Below are 22,286 nucleotides of genomic sequence, written 5' to 3' on the forward strand. Positions count from 1 at the left end.
AAAAAAAAAAAAAAAAAAAAAGAAGTGTAGGACGGTCCCCCCAAACTTCTATCTGGAATAAACTTAAGACATGCAACACATATTCACCCACTAGACACCCCCCCTAAAAAGTTTAGCCTTGTCTCTCTTTTAATAATCAGTTAAATTGTTTAATAAACTCACAGCACTTCTCACCTTATTGTTCATCATGCATTTCCTTTGCTATTCTTGTGGCTTTTGCTCTTGAATATAAATTTGAGAAACAGATAAAGTTTTGCAAAAAACAACAGCCTTCTTGGAATTTTGATTACAATCTTTTAGCCCTTTTTGTAGATAAAGAATCCGAGATTCAGAAAAGTTAATTTACCTGAGGATACACGACCAGTAAGAGGTATAACAGCTTCAAACCCAGACAGTTGAACTCCAAACCCACACCAGTCTAGGAAGGGGATCTGGGGCAGAACAAAGCCAGCCAAGGCCCGCCTGTCTGTGACCCCCTCCCTCGTGACTCCTAAAGCTCACCAACGTTGAGTTAGACCCCTGGTTCATGCAGTACTAGCGAGGGTTTTACTAAAGGGCGTGCTGGTCCCTGGACTTATACAAGGAAAAAAAGAAAAGCTTACTTTTTCTTCGTCATGCCCTACTTCTGACAGGAAACCGAGGAAGGTAGCATTCAATCCCCTGCGTTTCCAGTACCAGCTGACTTCCATTTCTTAGTGTTAAATCAGCAAAGCAAAGGATTTGTCAAATACTTTCCAAACACTAGGTCCCAGAAACCTAGTGAAGAATCACATTTCTTCTGGCCCAGAGTGTCTGGAAGCTTTTAGAGGCTAATCCAAGGACAAATGAATACAGCACGTGAATATTCCACCTCAAACCATAGCTGCTGCTGAATTGTCACCGACGTGCGTCACTTCTATTCATGTAGCTCCTGAAGGCCAAGTGCATTGAGGTGAGCTTAATGTCTGTGCCTTCGAGAGAGACTGGGTGTGTTGAAACTAAGTAAAGAGTTTGACAGCTGGGAGGTGTCCCAGGGCAGTGCTTTCTGAAAAAGATTGAAGAGGGGCTGCTTCAGCCCCTGCAGCGTCCTGGCTTTGTGCCAGAGAGCAGGGCTTCTGGGGAGACAGATGGTCTCAGCTGAGCTGAGCTGACTTCAGAGAAATCAGGCCAAAGGTACTTTCTATTTCCCTCGTCTCAGAAACACATAGGAATCACAGCGTGCCTTCCAGTTAGTCTAAGGGAGGGTCATGTTTTACAGGAATGCACCTTGTGACTGTCCTTATGCCCAAGACTGTCCTCAAAACCAGCCTAGGAGGCCCAGAAGCAAGTCCCATGTCCCCAACTCTGCGCCTAGTTTGGGACTATGAACCTCACTGAAGGCGGCACTGGTTTTGCCCTGGGCTCCTTTCTGGGCTGCTCTGTGGAGGGGAGTTCTGAGCCCAGGAGAAGCCCCACCTCACACCCCAGGAGTAAAGTCGCCCAGAGAGCTGGAGGAGAAAGAGCTCGGACGTCAGACTGAATCCTTTTAAGCACTTTTAAAATAATTAATTAATTAATTATGGCTGCGTTGGGTCTGTTGCTGCGTGCAGGCTTTCTCTAGTTGTGGCGAGCGGGGGCTGCTCTTTGTTGTGGTGCACGGGCTTCTCATTGCGGTGGCTTCTCTTGTTGCGGAGCATGGGCTGTAGGTGAGTGGCCTTCAGTAGTTGTGGTGTGCAGGCTTCAGTAGTTGTGGCGCACGGGCTTAGTTGCTCCGCGGCATGTGGGATCTTCCCAGACCAGGGCTCGAACCCGTGTCCCCTGCATTGGCAGGCGGATTCTTAACCACTGTGCCACCCGGGAAGCCCCGTCAGACTGAATCTTAAGGTCAGTTACTGATGGTGGCAACCTCAGGCAAATCGCCCAACCTATGGGGCATCTCAGTTTCTTACTCTGATAAATGGGATAATAGTAATACTCATGGGATTCATCTGAGGCTTAAAATGAGATCATATATGTGATACTGTCGTACAGATTTTTTGGGGAAGAGTATTATCCATAAAGATTGTAATGACGTCTAGGATCTCTTCACTGTTAGAAAGTTCGTCCTGCTGTTGGAGCTGTTCCTGAGGTCGTTTGCAATGACGTTCTGCTTCCGGGAGAAGCTAGCCTGCTACGCATCAGGCTCTCTGACTTACGTTTTCTCCAGCAGAGTATACGAACCTCCTGCCTTCAGGCTGTTCCTCAAAGGCTTAGTTTGCCGAACTGGACAGTTATTTCATTATTCCATTCTGGGGTTGGAGACTGATGACAGGGCCGTGAGTCTGGCTGCTGTGCATGTTTTGAGTTTCTGTTCAATCTTAGAACTCTTAAGCGTGCATGTGTGCATGTGTGTGTGTCTGTGTGTGTGTGTCTGTGTGTGTGTGTCAGGAGTGTGGTGGGGTGTTCCTCTTGCCTTCATAGTTGGTTATCTGTGTTTACCGATATCTCAGAGTTCATCCCTTGTTTCCCCTCATTAAATCATTCCACAAATATATATGTATTTTTTTTTAATTTTTATTCATTTATTTAGTTTTTGGCTGCGTTGGGTCTTCGTTGCTGCTGGCGGGCTTTCTCTAGTTGCGGCGAGCGGGGGCTACTCTTCGTTGCAGTACCTGGGCTTCTCATTGTGGTGGCTTCTCTTGCTGTGGAGCATGGGCTCTAGGTGCACAGGCTTCAGTAGTTGTGGGGCACAGGCTCAGTAGTTGTGGTTTGCGGGCTCTAGAGCACAGGCTCAGTAGTTGTGGCGCACGGGCTTAGTTGCTCCGCCTCGTGGGATCTTCCCGGACCAGGGCTCGAACCCGTGTCCGCTGCATTGGCAGGCGGATTCTTAACCGTTGCGCCACCAGGGAAGCCCCATATATGTGTTTTTAATTAAGTTCCAACTCTGTGCCGGTGACTGCTTCAAGGTGGGGAGACAGGACTGATCTTGAGGATGGTCGTGTGCCCCGGAGGAGTGACGGTCCAGTTTAGGAAGGCGAACAGGTGAAGCAGTAACACGGAAACGGCAGAGGGTGCCGCCTGCGCACCCCCCACCGAACACCACCCCAGGGGTGGCCCCCAGCCTCCCCCTGGCAGGCACGCATTTGGGGAGGTCTTGCCAGAAGTGCCGTTTGGGCTGAGATCTGGAGATGACGAGTGGAGGGAGGTGTGGAGGGGTCACCGGGGGCAGTAGGCAGGTAGGAGGGAAGGTCCAGACTTGCGGACTGTGGCCACCAGCCTCTCCTTAGCGGTGAGGCCTGCGGAACCCTGACCAAGTTGCTTAACCTCTGTGGGCCTCATACCCTCCTGTGTAATAACAGTGCCCGCCTTGCAGGCATTAGTGCAGTTAAAGGAACTATTCTTTTTTTTGTTGTTTTTGTTTTTGCGGTACACGGGCCTCTCACTGCTGTGGCCTCTCCCGCTGCGGAGCACAGGCTCCAGACGCGCAGGCCCAGCGGCCATGGCTCACGGGCCCAGCCGCTCCACGGCATGTGGGATCTTCCCGGACCAGGGCACGAACCCGTGTCCCCTGCATCGGCAGGCGGACTCGCAACCACTGCGCCACCAGGGAAGCCCAGGAACTATTCTTTTTAAAGGACTGAAACTGTACCCGACCTTAAGGAAGCGCTATTATAAATGCTTGCTGGAATTCCCTGGCGGTCCAGTGGTTAGGACTCTGCGCTGAGGGCCTGGCTTCAGTCCCTGGTCGGGGAGTTAAGATCCCACAAGCTGCACGGCTTGGCCAAAAAAAAAAAAAAAAAAAAAAAAAGTTCTTGAAATAAAAATAAATCAACGAATGTACAACGTGTTTAAATTTTTTTAAATTTTTGGCCACTTGGCTTGTCGGGGACCTTAGTTCCCTGACCAGGGATCAAACCCATGCCCCTTGCAGTGAAAGCTTGGAATCCTAACCACGGGAGCACCAGGGAGTTCCTTGTAGAATGTCTTTACTCTCGAGAGTATATTTTTCTTCTAAGAGTTTTTTTTTCCCCTGCCTGTAAGAGCAGGTAATATGTTTTCTCACATTTGATATCGGTGTGTGTTTCAGGCGTATTCCTGAGTCCCGGCCGTCCTGTCCTCTGGGCGTGTTGTACGGTGGGCGTTTGGGGTTTGGCGAGGAGCGCCCGCCCAGCATGGGCCTCATCGCGTTGCTGAAGTCTCAGTTCCTGTGCCATCTCATCTTCTGTTACGTGTTCATCGCCTCGGGGCTCATCGTCAACGCCGCTCAGCTCTTCACTCTCCTTCTCCGGCCAATTAACAAGCAGCTCTTCCGGAAGATCAACTGCCGGCTGTCCTACTGCGTCTCCAGCCGTAAGAGACCTTCTCCTGTTTCTCTATTTGCATCTTCACTGCCAGTGCGTGCGTGCGTGCGTGCGTGCGTGCGTGCGTGCGTGTGTGTCACAGTTAGGACTTCTTACATGGGTTCACTAAGGCTTTTAGTGTATGCTAAGATTCTTTGGTTTGTTTCTGTTTGTTTTAGGTTTCAAATGTCTGTTTTCTCCTCACTCTTAAAAGAATTTTTTCTTTTCTTTTTTCTTTTGGCGGTACGCGGGCCTCTCACTGCTGCGGCCTCTCCCGTTGCGGAGCACAGGCTCCGGACGCGCAGGCCCAGCGGCCACGGCCCATGGGCTCAGCCGCTCCGCGGCACGTGGGATCTTCCCGGACCGGGGCACGAACCCGCGTCCCCTGCATCGGCAGGCGGACTCCCAACCACCGCGCCACCAGGGAAGCCCTAAAGAATTATTTTTTGAGTGAGTAATGCCAATAGCACAAAATTCAACAGGCACAGAGGGGTATCCTGTGAAAAGCAAATAAGCACTCTGTTTCTTAAGTTTTTCTCCTCAGAAACAACCAGCATTAGTGATTTCTTAGGTATCCTTACAGAAGTAAGGATATATATATATAGAAAGACATATACACATACAAAGACATAATGTATGTATGGCTCTTATGTTTGTACGTGTATGCAGGTAAGTCTGTATATGTATAGATACATAAGACATATACATATTTTTAAAAACTAAATGGTGATATAATATACTGTTGTCTTCCTTGCTTCTTTTCTTTAAATTTTTGAGATAATTGACGCACATGCAATTGTAAGAAATAATACAGAGAGGATCCCATATACCTTTCAGCCAGTGTTCCCCAGTGGTGACCTCTTGCATGACTACAGTGTTATACTCCAATAAGAAAACTGACATTGACACAATCCACCAACCTTTTTCAGATTTCTCCAGTTTTATATACATTCATTTGTGTGTGTGTGTCTGTGTGTGTGTGTGATTACACTAGACTATTTTAAACATGACTAATTCATCTGGCCTGAATTTCAAAAATGAAAATGATACAAGATGAATCTGAGTATTGGGATGTCTAGAGATGAGTTTGGTGTTGATTGACCAGAAATCTGTACCTATTCTCAACAGCACAGAATGCAGTGTACATCATTACCAATTACGTATAGGAGTGCGAATATATTTTTAAAAATGAGCTCTTTCAAGTTAAGCAATTTAAAAACCTCAGCTACCTTAGATTATGCCAAGAGTCCAAAATTATAGATATCTTTTTGAAACCCTTAAAATGAAGCAATCAGATTTAAATTTGAATTAAAATAATACAAGCTGCATACAGTTATCCAAATGGATTACTATTGATTCAATGAGTTGTTTTTGAAACTTCAGAGTACGATCTTGTGAGGAACAAATGATAGGAACATGCTTATTCGTAATTTCCGTCACCAGCTCAGAACTGGCAGATATGTCTGATACTGTTTATGATGTGGTTTGTGTGCTAGACCTACTATGTCTTGGATTGTAGTGTTTTACATAAATGTCTTGAGACTGTTCATGAGATCATAAAGTCACAGTTACAAAAGATGTATCTTTAATCCATGTATCTGTGGCCTATTGGGTGCAGCCACTCGTTCAACGCAATCGTGGGTAATGCACATTTCCTTGTCATACATTTTACCATAACATTGTTTCTAGTATTTAGACATCTTCCATGGTATAGAAAAGGAAACAATCTTTCAGCGCAGGGCAGAAGCAGTAGGAGATGGCCAGAACCTGGATTGTAGCTGTTTGAGGAGAAAAGAGTTTGTATAATCAAGAGAAGGAGATAATTGGGGCTTCCCTGGTGGCGCAGTGGTTGAGAGTCCACCTGCCGATGCGGGGGACACGGGTTCGTGCCCCAGTCCGGGAAGATCCCACATGCCGCGGAGCGGCTGGGCCCGTGAGCCATGGCCGCTGAGCCTGCGCGTCCAGAGCCTGTGCTCCGCAATGGGAGAGGCCACAGCAGTGAGAGGCCCGCGTACCGCAAAAAAAAAAAAAAAAAAAAAAAAGAGAAGGAGATAATAGCCTGAGATTTACTTTATAATTTTAAGTGTCTTTCTACACTTAAGTGTCTATTTAAAGAAAACTTAAATTTAACAAAGCAATGCTGATTGCACTTTTCATCAAAACCTGCACTTGTATGATTTGTACACACCTATGGAGATTCCCAAATCTGTCAGTTTGCAATTTGAAATCATGTGTATTTGCACTGTCGTAACCCCTATTTAAATCTCAAAGAGGTGGTTAAGCACTGACTTTCTCATTTGGAGTCAAGAAATAAGAGACAGGATTTGGGACGAGAGTTCCTAAGAGTACTCTATTTCGCTTTTGGTAGATGGTGAAGACATACCAAGGTTACAGCAAGGCCGAGTCAGTATTCTTCTAAGGGCACCGTAGCCTATGTGCCTCTGGTGGAAATTAAGATGGGGAACAGATTCCGAAAGCAAGGTGGATTTTTCAACATGACAAATTAATTAAACTGTTTAGAATGATTCCAAATGAAACATAACCATCCAAGCCACTGGCATTTCCCCACCCAGGGTGAAATGGAGGGCAGGCAGTCAAATTTCACAAAAGATTCAGAAGCACATCCATCCAGGCACATCCTATCTCGGGACATCCCACAGTGCTGTGTGCCTACTGCCCTGGACGAAAGCTTCCAGGGGCTTGGGCTGAGCAGACGCAGAAGTGACCTGAAGAGGCAAGGGGGAGGGCTTCTCTCTGGAGGAGAAAGACAAGGCAGTGCGTCCTGGGTTTGGCTGTGGCACTCACTGCCGTGGGGAAAACTCCCCCACGCCTTCCCCGGCTTCTCCGTTTCTGGTATCCGAGCATGTGTTAGATACAAAGCTGTTCTTTCTCTCTCTTGGAACTTGTCCTCTGTAGTTAATAGATTTCCTTATACCCTGAGTGTTTCACAGCAACAACCAAAGACACGTAAGAGACAGTGATCCACTGAGCTGTTGGCCATCAGAGGCTGCAGCGCGTGGGCTATCCTTAATATTAAATATTTTAATATTTAACAGCTTGGAATAAGAGATGGTCAGACCCCTTCTGTTTGCTTTCACTCTCTTCCTCTTCCCTCTGAGTTAAGATAAAAAGCTCTTCATGGGGTTTAATGAACCACTCTAAAGCTTAGAAAATCACTAGCATTCATCGTTTGCAGCTGATTTTTAAGAAAAAAATTGTTTCCTAGAGACTTGTATCCCCTCCATCACCTGCCCACTTTTAGAGCCCTGCCGTCACCCATTTTAAAAAAATGTTAAGAGCGGGGCTTCCCTGGTGGCGCAGTGGTTGAGAGTCCGCCTGCCGATGCAGGGGACGCGGGTCCGTGCCCCGGTCCGGGAAGATCCCACGTGCCGCGGAGCAGCTGGGCCCGTGAGCCATGGCCTCTGAGCCTGTGCGTCTGGAGCCTGTGCTCCGCAACGGGAGAGGCCACAACAGTGAGAGACCCGTGTACCGCAAAACAAACAAACAAAAAAGTAAAAAAAGATGTTAAGAGCTTGCTGTTGCACCAGGTGAGTCCAAAGTGGTCACCAGCCCTGGTGTGTAAAAGGCCACTCTCATGTAAATGACAAATAGAGACAGTTTCCAGCATGACACACACAGCAGAGAATCTTAGTCTGGTAGCCAGGACCGCCATCAGGAATAACAATTTGAAAGTTTATTTAATCTAGGTGGCTGATTTTGGGAGGGTTGTTGTATTTCCTTTTTGCCTAGCTTTGTGGGCCCAGGAGGCTAAGACAGCCTGGCTTAGCATGCTGAATAAGGAAGGGGGGATGGAGCGAGCTTTTGCAAGGTGTGGAGAAGGAAGAAAGTTACGAGAAGCTGAGTAGAATTGTATTACCTTCCCTCGCGCAGGATGTGTCCTTTAATCTCTTGGGAAGGGTGGCCAAGACCAGCTGCTTTGTTTTCCTTCCTCTCTGACACTGTGGGTTTTAGAAAGCAGGGAAGAATTCGGACAGTCTATTAATGGCAGAGTTTTTTTAAAGGGGAGGGTGCTGGGGAGGACTACAACTGACCTTACTGTTCCGTGGAGGACCTGGGACACAGAACTGCATGGAGACACCACTGCCCACCCACCCACCAGCCCTGGTGCCTTGCTTCCAAATTCCGTGCCGTTGCTAACCAGCTCCGTGTGTTAAGCCTGCCACTTACTCCTTCTGGACCGTGATGCTCATGGGTTCTATGGCCGTCCAATCCATAGGTCCACTAGGTGCCTCTGATGGGCCAGGCCGTGTGGTGGCGAGGAGGGGTCAGAATCTGGAGTGCTGAGACGCAACATAGGACTTCCTGCCCTCCTGTTTACAGGCTGTCCCCTTGGGCGAGCCACGCAAACCCTCTGAGTTCAGCATAGAGTAGCGGGACGGGTCACCATGACCGGTTGGAAAAGCAGGATGAGATGCTGTGTACAGAAGTGCCTTGTGAACTGTTTAAAGCACATCAGATTTAGGATGAAAACTGGAATTTGTGTCTGTGGAGAGAAGGAGCATTGTGGGGGGTTGGGGGAAGGGATGGGAGGTGGGAGACAGGCAAGGGTATCTTCTCATCATGGCAGTTAACCTGGTTAGGTAACTTTAAAAAATGAACTACATTTGAATAAAGGAGAGGGAGTGGAATTGACCAAGATTCCAATATTTTTCTAATAAAGACTTTAGTTCTTTTTGGTTCTGCCCTTGGGAGATACTCCTCTTTTCAGCACCTCTCTCTTCCGTGTCCCCCCGCCCTGACCTGAAGGCTATTGGCTACTTTCTTTGTAGTATGGAGTGGTTGAGCATGAAGGGAGAAGCAAGCTCTGTTTCACCGCCCATAATACCGCCCACGGGTCCTCCTTTGAAACAGATGTCAGTTTTTCCTGCTGTGATAATAACGGACCCCAGGATGTAGAAGTCCCTTCCGAGTTGTGACCCAAGGGCGCGCTCAGTAGCGTGACTGACAGACGCCCTCCCCGGAGTCCCAGTGGGAACCGGACTTCACTGAAGATGCTTCCGTGTCCCTCTCGTCCTTGGGGCAGCCCCCTGCTCCCCGCAACTGCGACCACACCATCAATCTGATTCTCCTGGGCTACAGGCTGGTCCCTGGGGCCGTCTGGCCAGCTCTGCTTTAGTACAAGGCCATCTCCCATAGTGTGAATTTGGCTGTTTTTGTGTATTTCTTTCTTTTGTCTCACTCGAAATTGAAGAACGCTTCTCCTACCGTAGCCCCTCCTGAAGCAGGATGAGAATTGTTTTTTAAAGGTCCTAATATGAGTTCCCGATTCTCGGCACGTATTGGTTTCCTTTCTTTGAGATTAGCTGGTGCTGGTGTGGCAGGGGAGACCGCAGCTGTTGGGAGGCAGTAGGTCGGGGGCCGGGAGCCCTGGATGGGAGACGGAGAGCGGGAGAGGTGACGGGGGGCATCAGGTGTCCTCAGTGCCTCCCCGCCCACAGTTGGTCCCCGGTCAGTCCCCCTGAAGAGGGGGACAGCACTGGAGCAGCTGAAGTGGAAGTGGAGATGGAAGGGGGGCCCCTCGCCGGGGAGGGTGGAGGGAACTCCAGATGAGCGAACACCCCCAGGAGCCCCCCGGGATCTGTTGCTGGACTTCCTCCGTGAGCTGCTTTCCAGACGGAAGTTGTTGTTGATCCATTTGGCGGGGGGATTTCTCAGAGGCTCCCCTGGGAGCAGGCCCTGGGGAAGCAATCCTCCCCTTTTACCCAGAGGATCCACATAGCTATGGATCCTGGCCGGGGTTGGGGGGTAAGGGGGAGGAGGGTGTCTAAGACGGGGGAGGAGGGATTGGTGTTCCTGAGGTTTCTGTTTCTCAGCAGGACCAGGAGAAGTGGGGATTAGACACATCGCTGTGTGTGTCATGAGGCGAGGGCCACAGCTGCGTGTCCCCCTGTGCCAGGAAAATACAAGGCCAGTCCAGGGTGTCTTTGGATCCATCAAGGAGGGGGTCGCCGTGGCATTTTCCAGCGTGACCTTGGGAGAAATAATACGAGCTGTTCACTTGGCGGCCGGCTCTTCGTATCTTCCCAGCTTGATTAATGGCACGGCTGCTTTTTTCTTATTTTAGTCCAAGCTGACTTTTCACTCTCTTCTGTTATGAGCAGGTTTGACTCCTTCACTTGTCACAATAGTTATCACCCCCAAGATGTCACAAAAGGTCTTTGGTAGCTTGTCCCCAGGCCCCTGGTCCTGACCCTTCCCATGGCTGTCTTCGATCCCGCTGAAGTGTGGACCTCCTGGTACCTTTGCTGGGGAGTCGCGACCCAGGACCTGGGTATTCTCTCTGAAGGTCTGCAGATTCACCCTTATCAGTACCAGGTGGGGATCACCTCCCAGAGGGAGTGCAGGTAACTGGCTGTCAATTGACCAAAGCAGAAACCCCGGGACTTCCCTGGTGGCACAGTGGTTAAGAATCCGCCTGCCAATGCAGGGGACACGGGTTCGAGCCCTGGTCCGGGAAGATCCCGTATGCCGCGGAGCAACTGGGCCCGTGTGCGACAACTACTGAGCCTGCGCTCTAGGGCCCGCGAGCCACAACTCCTGAGCCTGTGCACCACAACTACTGAAGCCCGCGTGCCTAGAGCCCGTGATCCCCAAAAAGAGAAGCCACCGCAATGAGAAGCCCGTGCACCGCAACGAAGAGTAGCCCCCACTCACCGCAACTAGAGAAAAACCCGCGCGCAGCAATGAAGACCCAACGCAGCCCAAAATAAATAAATAAATAAATAAATTTATATATATATAAATCGGGTGGCCCCAATCCATGGTGACTGTGTCTTTGTAAAAGGGGGGAACGTGGACACAGAGGCAGCAGACACAGAGGAAGACGATGTGAAGCCACTGAGACCAGAAACCAGGGGGGAGGCCAGAGTGGATTCTCCTGCAGCCTCAGAGGCAAGCAGCCCTGCCCACACCGTGATCTCGGGTTCTGGCCTCCAGAGCCCTGAGACATAGTTCCCTTCATAAGCCCCCGGTTTGGGGTACTTTGTTATAGCAGCTCCAGAAAACCAATGCACTCTGCGTTCTAAGTCTTTTTTCTCCCACTGTGCCTGTGAAGTGCAGAGTGAAGGCCATTGTATGGCACCGACACGAGTGATGCTCTGTTTATTTCTCCCTTCTCCCTCCTCCCCGCCCCCGCCTGGCTTCTGCTCCCCTTTCCCCCATTGTTTTACTGGCATACAGGGAATGAGAGATTATACAGACTGAAGACCTTGCTTTTTATTTATGGATCAAGCCAGAGAATCCCCTCTTTCCTGCTTCTTAAAGTCAGGGATCTTCAATGAGTGAAGTGGGACTGGTGACGCTGGACGTGGAGGAAGGTGGCCAAGTGTAGAAGCCTCACCTGGAGGCAGCAGTCCCACTGGTCCAGCCAGTGACCAGCACGTGTGTGTCCAGGCTGGCCCGTGGGGCAGATCTTCTGATGAATGGAGACGAAGGCTTGTAGGTTTCTTTCATCCTGGGTTCCGTGTATTTTCAACTGGCGTTTATTTTTCTCTCTCTGCGTACTCTCTCTCTAAGTCCAGAACTGCTTTGGCTAATCACCAAAGCAGTCTGCCCAGGAAAACTCGAATGAAACTGTCCTTCGAACCTGGAAGGAGTTCTCCAAGGTGAATGAATGGGGGAAGGGAATTGCCTGCCCATAATGCAATGCTCAGGTCTGTCTTAGTACCAACCTCTCCGGCCATAAAGGGGTCACAAATCTTTTCTTCCTCTCCTTGCTTGGCGTAAAGAAGTAACAGGAATGAAGTCATCTGGCCCAGGCGGTGTGCTCCGTTGGCCTGCGCACACCTGGATCTTTCATTCTGAAGGATCCCGGAAGCCGACTCCCCAGCTCCCTTCAGATCCAGTGTCTTTTCTTCCAGATCAGTGTTACACTCCGGCTCGTTTCTTAGTGGAACGATTTTGTTTAGAATTGGGTGTTTACTTTGCTGACTTTCTCCACGCAAAGCTTGTTACAAAATTAGCCTTTTGTGTCAACACCCTTTTGTTTATATAGGGGGAAAAATATTGGCCTTGAGAGCTGATGATTACATCAGTGTGTTATTAGCTCAATTCATCAATAAATATCACAGCTATGTAGCTGATATGCCTGGCGATTGGAAGCATGGTAAATATTCAAATGGCCTCATTCTATGCAACTGATTCAGTGAAAGGAGAGTGATAGTAAGGATGCTGGATTTTTTTTAAGTTTTAAAAACGAGTAATGTGACTATGCTATAGCATGCCTTGTTTATTTTGAGTAACAATCCATTTCTCTATCTTAAATATATGTGTGTGTGTATACATGTAAATATATATGTTTTACTCATAGTACAGGATATACGTGTGATTCTTCCTAAGAAAAGATGACCTTGTATTTTAAATAGAGAGCTTAATCACTCAATTTCAAATAGATGTATTAAGACGTATTAAAGAAACAGCAGATTTAGGAATACAAATGTGATACTGAGTTGTGTGAGCCGATGCTTACCTTAGATCAAGGTGTCTTCACTGTTGATGTGGTTTATAAATAAATTAATTCTCAGCCAAGGTGCCCATTTGTTTTTGCAGGCATTAAATTGCACTTGTGACTTAGGTTACAGCTTTCAAATTAGGTTATAAGTTTGACTTTGGTGTCTTGTAACTTCATGAGACAGCTGGGTGTGATCTTCATAGTGGGCTGGGTATTCCCTAGGAGGAAAGCAAGACGAGCCATTAGGCTATAAAAAGAAAACCTTGGGCTTCCCTGGTGGCGCAGTGGTTGAGGGTCCGCCTGCCGATGCAGGGGACACGGGCTCGTGTCCCGGTCCAGGAAGATCCCACATGTCGCGGAGCGGCTGGGCCCCGTGAGCCATGGCCGCTGAGCCTGCGCGTCCGGAGCCCGTGCTCCGCAACGGGAGAGGCCACAGCAGTGAGAGGCCCGCGTACGGCAAAAAAAAAAAAAAAAACCTTAGAGCTTCCAATTTATGTTTTTTTTAACCATATATATAGATAAGATTTAAAAATTGTATATATTTTATAAATTATATAAAACAAAAATTTATTGTGTGTAAAATTTGCATATGCTAATTGTGCATCTTTTTAAAAAATTTAAACAGTCAAAATCATTTGAAGACCACTGCCTTAGCCTATGGGTTTGGGTGTCGGCACACCGGAGATAGAATTTAAATAGCACAGTTAGAAGCAAGGGGGAAACAGCCTTCATAGAAATAAGCTCCAAAGCAAAGGGAATACTAATAGCCAAAAGAATTTCCATATTTTCCTCTATTTCAGTGTATCTTGGGTCCAGATGGCATTGGAGGCTTTTCAGACATTTTCAAGCATCCCTTCTCTGGTCCTATCCCAGTTCTCCAGAAAGGAGGGCAGATATTAGATTAAAAGTCTTCCCCACTTCCACGTTTTGTTTTGAAGAAAAAAATCCTAGAAATGCTTTGGTGTTCTGTCCCAGTATTTTAAAATATATCCTATCCCACTCTCCCATCTCAGAATACCTGGCTACCTCCTGTGGAAAGCACTGTGCAGAGTAGGTCTTCTCAGACATTCTTAGGCTCCCTGGTGGTTCCCATGTAGCTTTTTTGGAGGTTTGATATGAGCATCCTGTGTCTAGGGCCATGGAGGGGTAACCCGCTCAGGTGTCCCCTAACAAAACTGCACTGGCCTAGCCACTTTGGTGACTGGGGCTTCATTTTTTCATTTGTAAAAAGAGGGAAATAAATTTTACTGTGCTATAAAAATCTAAGGTGAATGTATTCCTGCCTTAATCCCCACTTAGTCAGCCAAGAGTGGGACGGCTGGGATTGAGCGTGCTTTCAACGGAGCTCTGATACCCGGAATGCATGAGGATGATGTGCTTGGGATGCAGGACGATCGTGGGAGGAGACACTGGGGGCTGCGGGGAGACGGGCCTGAGAGGCTGCGTGGCTGTCGGTGCTTGAAGAGGGCCCAGATGTATCTCATAACCTGTGAAGGTAGAGTTGAGCATCTGGGGAAAGTGACCAGAAACACGTGCAAAGACCGCTAATGACAGGAACCATCCAGGAGCAGAGCAGGAGCCTTGGGAAGCTGGGAGTCCCTTCTGCGAACTCAGTGGAGACTGGGACTGACGTTCAGGGAGGCGAAGGCGCTCAAACCGCTGACCTTCCCGGGGGGAGCTGCTCAGAGGACCTCTAGGATCCCTTCCAGCTTTAGGACTCGGGTTGGGAACAGTCACGCGGTAGGTAGGGTGCAGGGGGCCTGCCACAGTCTGGGTGCCGAGGGGAGCGTGGCCACGGCTTCCTGATGAGGCCACCCTCAGAGTTTCAAAAAGAATGTGAGGATTTGTCTCAGACAAAATGAACACAGAGTAGATAAAGCGCTGACCGAGGTATAGGTGTGCTTAGGCAGGGATGGAAGGAGAGGCTGGCGTGGCATCACTTAGACGTCGGGGAGAGCATAACACACTGTGTTTAAAACGACAGAATTAAAAACTTTAGGCAATAAAAATGTTCTGAACTGGCCAGAAGGTTAGGAACGTGAGTTAGAAACGAGGCCTGCTTTGGCGACCACTTCACCTGATACGTGTCCGTAGAGCAGGGGCTGGGCAGGGGGTGTGGGAGGTGAGGGCTCAGCGCTTTGGGGAAGCTCTCCCCCATCTGCCTCTTCCTCCTGTGTGGCCCCCATTGGCCCCAGGTGGTCTGGAGGGTGACCGGCCTTCCCGGCTTGCCTCCCGCTGACAAGATTGGGATGCCCCAGGCAGACTGACAGGTCGGTCACCTTACTGGTCCAAGTGCAGGTGCCCAGACCTAGACCGTCCCCAGAACTAGTCACCCAGCTCATGTTCTTTTCCTGCTCCTTGTGGGGGATCTTAAGCCACGGGCGACACATATTATGGTGCTGTTTACTCCCAGGCATTAGTTTTATACTTAACCTGTCTTTTATCCTAAGGATTCACCACTTTGTGTTTTACAAGGAGCTTTTTTAATGGGACGTTTAGTTGGAATGTTCTCTGGGCAAACACTGCAGCTATTCATCCTGTGTTGTGTAAATACAACTTACGTGTGTGTGTGTGTGTGTGTGTGTGTGTGTGTGTGTGTGTGTGTGTGTGTGTTTACCTCTTCGTCTTTCTCAGGGAAGAAAGGAGCTGCATCAGTTCGGCAATAATGAAAAAAAGTGAGGTTTGTTTGGAGGGCTCAATGTCTGCTGACGTTGCATTTGAGGTCACGTTCACGCCGTTCACACTCATTTTGGCTACGCCTGACTGGACAGGACATGTGAAAGGAGAGACTCTCTTTCATGTCGTTTACATCAAAGTAATGTGTGTGTGATGCTTATGATAATTTTCTTGGCGTTAAAGGAGGGGTGACCACGTTCAGGGAATAAAGTGACACCCTCCACAGAAGGCCCCTGGCAGGTGTACTTTGCTAAAGACCTGAGGTCTGACTTGACGAGCCCCCATCCAGTCCGGTCACAAAACTGCCTTCACTGCTCATAGAGCCCGTGCCTGCTACGTCCCCTCCAGCCCTGGAAAGATGAGTCCCCCTCTCCCCATGCTTCCTGGCTCTTCCCTCCTTGCTGAAAGGAGTGAGGTAGGATTGGGGTCAGCCCGTGAGCCAGCCGCCTGCACTGTCCCTGCATAGAGCATGAGCCCCATCGAATGCGCGAGTGGGGTGACCGCTCGGGGCCTGGAGTGAGCCGTCGTACCACAAACTGTCCAGCTTGACCCTGGCGAGAGGTTTATGGAACCTGCAGGATGTCGTTGATTGGAAGACCCAGACGGACATATTGCATTTTTCTGTTTCTAAGTCATAATTAAGTAATGAGCCCAAGCCTCTTTATTGAGTACTAACCTAGATTCAGCCATGAAACCGGATTAACACACTTACGGGAGACACAAGACTGTAGCTCATTCCTAAGTAATATGGTAGAGACCCAAGGACTGCAGGCTTTCAGAGGGGACAGAAGAGTTTACAGGGGCTGGACCAGTCAGGGAGGCTTCAGAAAGGGGGTGTCATCAGCTAGACCTCAGAGCACAGAAGTCCTTGCGTGAAGGGTGAGACGGTGCAGGGGGGATGTTTGCCAGAGCTCTCCGTGCTGTGGTGCTGAGCACGGATCAGGACCTCATTAGCTCGCAGCGCCAACCACAGGGAGGAAGATGAACACAGAGTGTCCGCTGGACGCAGGAGCTGGCATGCTGTGACGCCCCTCCCCCGCTTAGCATCTCTATACTGGTGGCCCTGGTTCTTCACTCCCGCTGGTGGGTTTTCTGCACAAAGCACAGCTGCCTGCAGCTTCGAGCTCTCCTTCCCGTCACTTCTGCCACCAAGGAGGACGGGGGCTTCCCCCCCAGCTCCAGCACCTGGCCCAGTCTGAGTCACGATGCTATCGCTACAGCTGGTAGTGTCACCAGAGCCAGTTTCTAGAATGTCAGGACTTCTCCAAGTCAGTTATTAAACACCATTAGAAACTCACAATAAATTATCTTATGAAACAAAGGCAATAGGTGCTCAACACCGGCTTTTCTCTCTCCCTAGTTGGTTTACTGCATTTGACCCTTACTCTGGAGGTTATGTCGATTGTGTGTGTGCAGTAGAAATGCTACACAGCTCCGCAGTCAGTGATCACAAATTGGCAGCCTGACATCAACCTGGTGAGAGTATTTACACCATGGAAATTGGCAAAGCTGTGAATCAGGGCTAGGATTTTCCAGCACACCACTTGGTTCTTCAGCACGAGTGTGTCTCTCACACAGTATGGGTAAAAAATTATATTCTAAACCCATAATAAACGTTTGAACCTCAGACGTTCTAGTCTTTATATCCGGGAGCCAAGCACACACATGATTACTGAGACGCTTGCCAGAGCTAAGAGGCCCACTCACTGGAACCATCAGTACAATGACCACGCCCCCCCCCCCAAAAAAAAAAATGTTCCCAAGGTTCCCACTGGTGGCTCGAACTCTGAAAGCCCCAATATACATCACCAATCCACTATAACATATCCTTTTTAGGTATATGTGCCCACTCCTTTGTTATTAATACAGCATTACCACTCCATATGCACTCCATATGATTGGATGGAGTAGCCAAAAGTGAGTTAATCTGTATCTACAGGTAAAACTTTTCTACGTGCATCCTTCCGAGAAGGGCAGCAAACCTTTCTCTGCCCCCAGAGATGGATGGCTGTTCTGTGTTCTGGTTTAGACCCACTTTCTTCTCTCGCTCCATGGCCTGTTGACAGGGATTACAGAAGACTAAACAGAAAATGACATTCAGCTAAAGCCAAATTCGTGAGGCTGCCGAGAACTCGCTTCCCTCCAGATCTGACAAGCCTCCTTCATAGTCTGACAAAGGCGACTGGGACGCATTTGGACCCAAAGACACGTTGGTGCTGCCTCTGTTTGAGGAAGGTCCTGACCCCACGTTGGGGGTGTGGGCTGAGGTGGGACTAAATTAACAGTTGCCGGGGGAGCCGGGGCCATGCTGTCAGGGCTCCTGGGGGGAAAGCTATAGGAGGACGAGGGGCACCCGGGTGCCCAGTGTCTCCTGCCCTGAGGCAGACAGCTCTCCAGCTGCCTTCCTGCAACCTTGGGCTCAGTTTCATCTGTGCAGTGCAGTGGCTTTCACACCACCCTTCCCTCCCTGTGCCGCACCGGGGAAAGCTCCAGAAATGCTCAGGCAGCGTCTGGTCCCCCAGCTCTCTTTTAGGATGACGCTCCTCCGTGTTTCCATCCTGAGTCTTCACCTCCGCCCTCACTTCCTAGAGGGGCTGGTTTGGATCCTCTCTCCCACCTGCTGAATGTGCTGTTCTCGTGTTGTGCTTTCCTTGCCTTCAGGCTTTCTTGTTCTAAGTTCCTTGTCACGGTTTCATCTTGGGCATCTCATGGCTGTGGCCTGACTCATAGCATTTCCACCATGAAAGATGGGAAGAGTATAAATCAGGGAAAAGAGGAAGAAAGAAAGAAAGGAAGGGGGGAGGGAGGGAAGAGAGAGAGAAAAAGAAAGGAAGGAAAGAAAGACAGGAAGGAAGGAAGGATGAGCAGAGAGAACATGGAAGCACAGGGGTGGTGACATGAAAGCACAGGCAGTAAGTCCCCAAGGAGCACGCGGTCCTTCCACCTGAAGCTGAGGGTGGGAAGTGCAGCTGAGGAGAGAGATTGGGGGGTGGTGGTGGAGGGGAGGACGGTGCTCAGTACCTGAGGTCAGAAACTGGGGCTCCTCGTCACTGTGCGCCCCACCCCAAAAGCACAGCGCCTGGGATGTGCTCAGCAGAAGGTGCTCAATAAATGCTTGCTGAATTGAATTGAAGGGCATTCCACTGTTGGAGTGTGTGCTTTTAAAAATGTATGGGGTGTCAGATGGAGGATGCACTGGGGCAGGGCTGAGGGGAGACCTGTTAAAAGCTTCCCGCGACCTTCCAAACCACAGCCAAGCCCAAGATGGAAGCCCTTCCCTACAGCTGTTGCTACATGAGCATCCAGCCGGGCAGATGCTAACCCAGGGCGAAGGGGCTGGACTCCTTCCCTAAGTTTAGTCCCGCTCAGCCTGCCTCTAGTGGGAGAAATGGGAATGTGATCTGTTCCTCTCTGCTTGAAGAAGCTGGCTGCTGGGATAAAAATTGTACATGAATAATCACATATTTACGGGCATCCTAATTATCCTGGTGGGAGCGATCGGGAGGGGCAGCTACCCAGTTCGGCACATGGGGGTCTCTCGCGAGAAATGACTCAGCCCTGGGAGATGGTGAAAGAGCCCAGCCAGAAACCTCCGTTCCAACCCGTGCCGGCTGTTCTCTGGCCGGGGGCTGCACCAGCCCACGCCGACCGGTCCCCACAGCCAAGTCGCAGTCAACGCTGCCCGCTCCCCGCGTGACCCGCGCTCCTACCACGTGGCTCCTCCCTGCTGTCACTCACACAGTCTCTCTCCCACTAAGTCGCGGTTGGGTTTTAGGACACGACTCGGTTAATAGTGAGTATTACAATTGTTACTCAGGTCTGTAGAAATGAGAAGACTCTAGATATTCCCTTTGGGGGGATTTAGATCAGTATTTAAAATATTATATAAAGAGCATAGTTACAGCCTCACCAAAGAAACACTTGTTGGCATCGGGCTGGATGTGAACTCTTACAAAACTGCAGCGGCTGGTCCTGTTGCCTTTATCATAGGCCTGTCTAAGGAACGCTAGCAGAATAGGTTTGGGAGGCAACAAGGGCATACTTTTGAAAGACTGCAGCTAGAAACACAATACAATATAGTTTGAAATCCTGTCCTTTCTCAGGTGCTATCCCAGGAGGGATTCTGACGGCCGAGTGCAGGCACCAGGCACATCACTGCTGGCCTGAGGATTAAATAAGCCCTTGGCAGCTCCTCTGAGGCCAGAAATGATGCTGATGGACTGCTTCCAATGCATAAAATAGGGAAACGTAGAGTAGACCAGAGAAGTGACTTTCCCCCTATTCAGCTCAGCTCAGGCAGTTGCAAGGCTGGGATTGGTTTCCGCCTTCACAGGATTGCTCCGACGCCCCAGGGCTGTTACCTGGGACTCTGGTCTCATCTTCCCTCAGCGATGGTCTCAGTGCCCTCCTGCCCTGTCTAGTTCTTTTTTTTTTTTTTTTTTTTGTGTGTCTGGGGGCTTACTTCTAATACAGAACAGCTTATTTTGCGGTACGCGGGCCTCTCCCGTTGTGGAGCGCAGGCTCAGCGGCCACGGCTCACGGGCCCAGCCGCTCCACAGCACGTGGGATCTTCCCGGACCGGGGCACGAACCCGCGTCCCCTGCATCGGCAGGCGGACTCTCAACCACTGCGCCACCCGGGAAGCCCTACCCTGTCTAGTTCTGACTCTTGTTCTCCGTCTCTCCTGGCCTGTGCCTTCAGATTCCCCCTGTTCTGCTGGTCCCAGCTCCTCCGTTTGTAAGGTTGGGTGCAGGCTGTCAAGATGAGTAACAAAGGGGACAGCAAAAATCCCCTCCTCTTTCTGCCTCTGTCACCACCATACACATTTTACAGTTAAATTTGCAAAAACTTTTTCTAGTGGCTTGGTAACACTTTCCTCATAGACGAGTGGTCATCAACCCCTTTTATCCAGACCCGTGACACATACTGTATCGCAGGCTGTCGGAGGAATTGTTGTGAGCTCGCGGGTTAGTTCCAGCAGTACAGGAAGAAGGAGCCGACGCCCTTTGAGCCAGGCTCTGGGATTGGGTCTGTCCTCTGGAGGGAGGGGACTCCTCTCACACATCAGGTTTCCACTTTGATGAGGAATCTCCCTCGTTCCGGCCCCATTCTGATCTCTTATCACCAGGTTTCAAGCTGATTTGTGTGCACCCCAGCTTTTCCCATTTGGTTTCCATTTCTGTTTCCTTGACAAAGCCAGCCTTCCCTGTTGGATGTGATGTGTCTTCCCAGGAACTGACACACAAGATCATGGTGGGGTTTCTTCCAGTGCGTACTCACCCTTTTTGTTTACGTTCTCCGCGTATTGCTTCATCTGATTATTAACAGTTTTTTCCTGTTGGGCAGCTATACATTTCATCCAGGCTTCTGTTTGAATTGTTACCAATTATGAATTGATGGAATTCAAGTTAAGTATTTTTGTGCCTTATGTAAATACTTGGGAAAGAATTCTTTATTTAAATCCATTGGCGCTCAGTAGTTTTCTTTTGAGCATGTCTAATTATTTTCTGTTTCTTCTAATTTTTTTTCCTGTAGCTATGAATCTTGAAAATCTGAGTGATGAATGATAGTCACTTGATTTTCAATCAAGTTGCCCATTGCAAGCATTTTTGTTATTGTTGTTTTGGGTGAACTCAAATTGGCCTCTAGGGATAGGAGTTGTTGCATGCCTTATTGGATTCTGTCTTAAATTTTGAGTGTTGTGTGTTGAGGGGAAACCTCAAATCTGCAGATGTTAATACCGTCTGGCGTGTGTGTGTGTGTGTGTGTGTGTGTGTGTGTCTGTGTGTGCGCGCGCATTTGTATAAGGGGTGTGTATATGTGTGTTATGTTGAGCTATTAAGAACAAGGGACTTTAAATGAAATAATGCCATTTGCAGCAACATGAAGGGACCTAGAGATGATTATCCTAAGTGAAGTAAGTCAGACTGAGAAAGACAAATATCATTTTTTATCACTTACATGTGGAATCTAAAATATGATACAAATGAACTTTTATTTACAAAACAGAAACAGACTCACAGACATAGGAAACAAACTTATGGTTACCAAAGGGGGAAGGGGGGTGGGTGGGGAGGGATAAGTTAGGAGTTTGGGATTAACAGATACACAGTGTTATTATATGAAATAGACAAACAACAAGGTCCTACTGTATGGCACAGGGAACTGTATTCAATATCTTGTAATAACCTCTAATGGAAAAGACTATGAAAAAGAATATATATGTATATACTTAACTGAATCACTTTGCCGTACAACAGAAGCTAACACGACATTGTAAGTCAACTCTACTTTGATAAAAAAAGTTTTTTTAAAGAACAAAGGGCTTTAATGTGGGAATAAAAAAGAAGGGTTGCCAGCACTGCAGAGATGACAGACATATAAGCACCTGTTGGGAGGGTAATTCCATGCAGAAACATCTTGAGAAACCTATCTGAATATCACGTAGCTTACTTTTTCGTACTACAGTGTTTTTCTTGGTAGCTAATTTCGTATTAAAAAAAGACCGAAATGTAAAATCGGTTTTCAGAAAAATCTGTTTTTTAAACTAACCGACAGTGTCTTTTGTCTTAGAATTTGAACCCGACCCAGCCTCGTTTTGAGTGACACTAACAGGGGCATGAGCTGGGGAAAGTAGTACGTCCTCAGAAATGATCTCTCCTCCAGTTCTCATTATTCTACCTCTTCTAAGAACACAAAAGATAAAAATCCTCAGGGCATCCCTTGGATCATTCTAAATCTGTGCGTCTTAGTGTTGAGCTCTCACTCAGGCCACGGGCTGCGCTTCCCTCACCTGGCGGGGGCACTGCTGACAGACAGCACACGGTGTGGCGCTCAGAATTCACCCCTGCCCGCTGAACCGC

General features: G+C 48.8%; 1 protein-coding gene across 1 annotated transcript in view; it reads left to right on the forward strand.

The window, feature by feature from the left end:
* The window catches only part of AGPAT4 (1-acylglycerol-3-phosphate O-acyltransferase 4), a 111,279-nt gene that overhangs the window by 32,844 nt on the left and 56,149 nt on the right, over window positions 1-22,286 (forward strand). Inside the window, exon 2 of the mRNA XM_007457573.1 lies at window positions 4,025-4,287. Within this exon, the coding sequence (XP_007457635.1) occupies window positions 4,110-4,287 (178 nt within the window). The 5' untranslated portion in view covers window positions 4,025-4,109. The remainder of the gene's footprint in view (window positions 1-4,024; window positions 4,288-22,286) is intronic.

Source organism: Lipotes vexillifer, unplaced genomic scaffold (genome assembly GCF_000442215.2).
Source record: "Lipotes vexillifer unplaced genomic scaffold, Lipotes_vexillifer_v1.1 scaffold1055, whole genome shotgun sequence".
Classification (NCBI taxonomy): domain Eukaryota; kingdom Metazoa; phylum Chordata; class Mammalia; order Artiodactyla; family Lipotidae; genus Lipotes; species Lipotes vexillifer.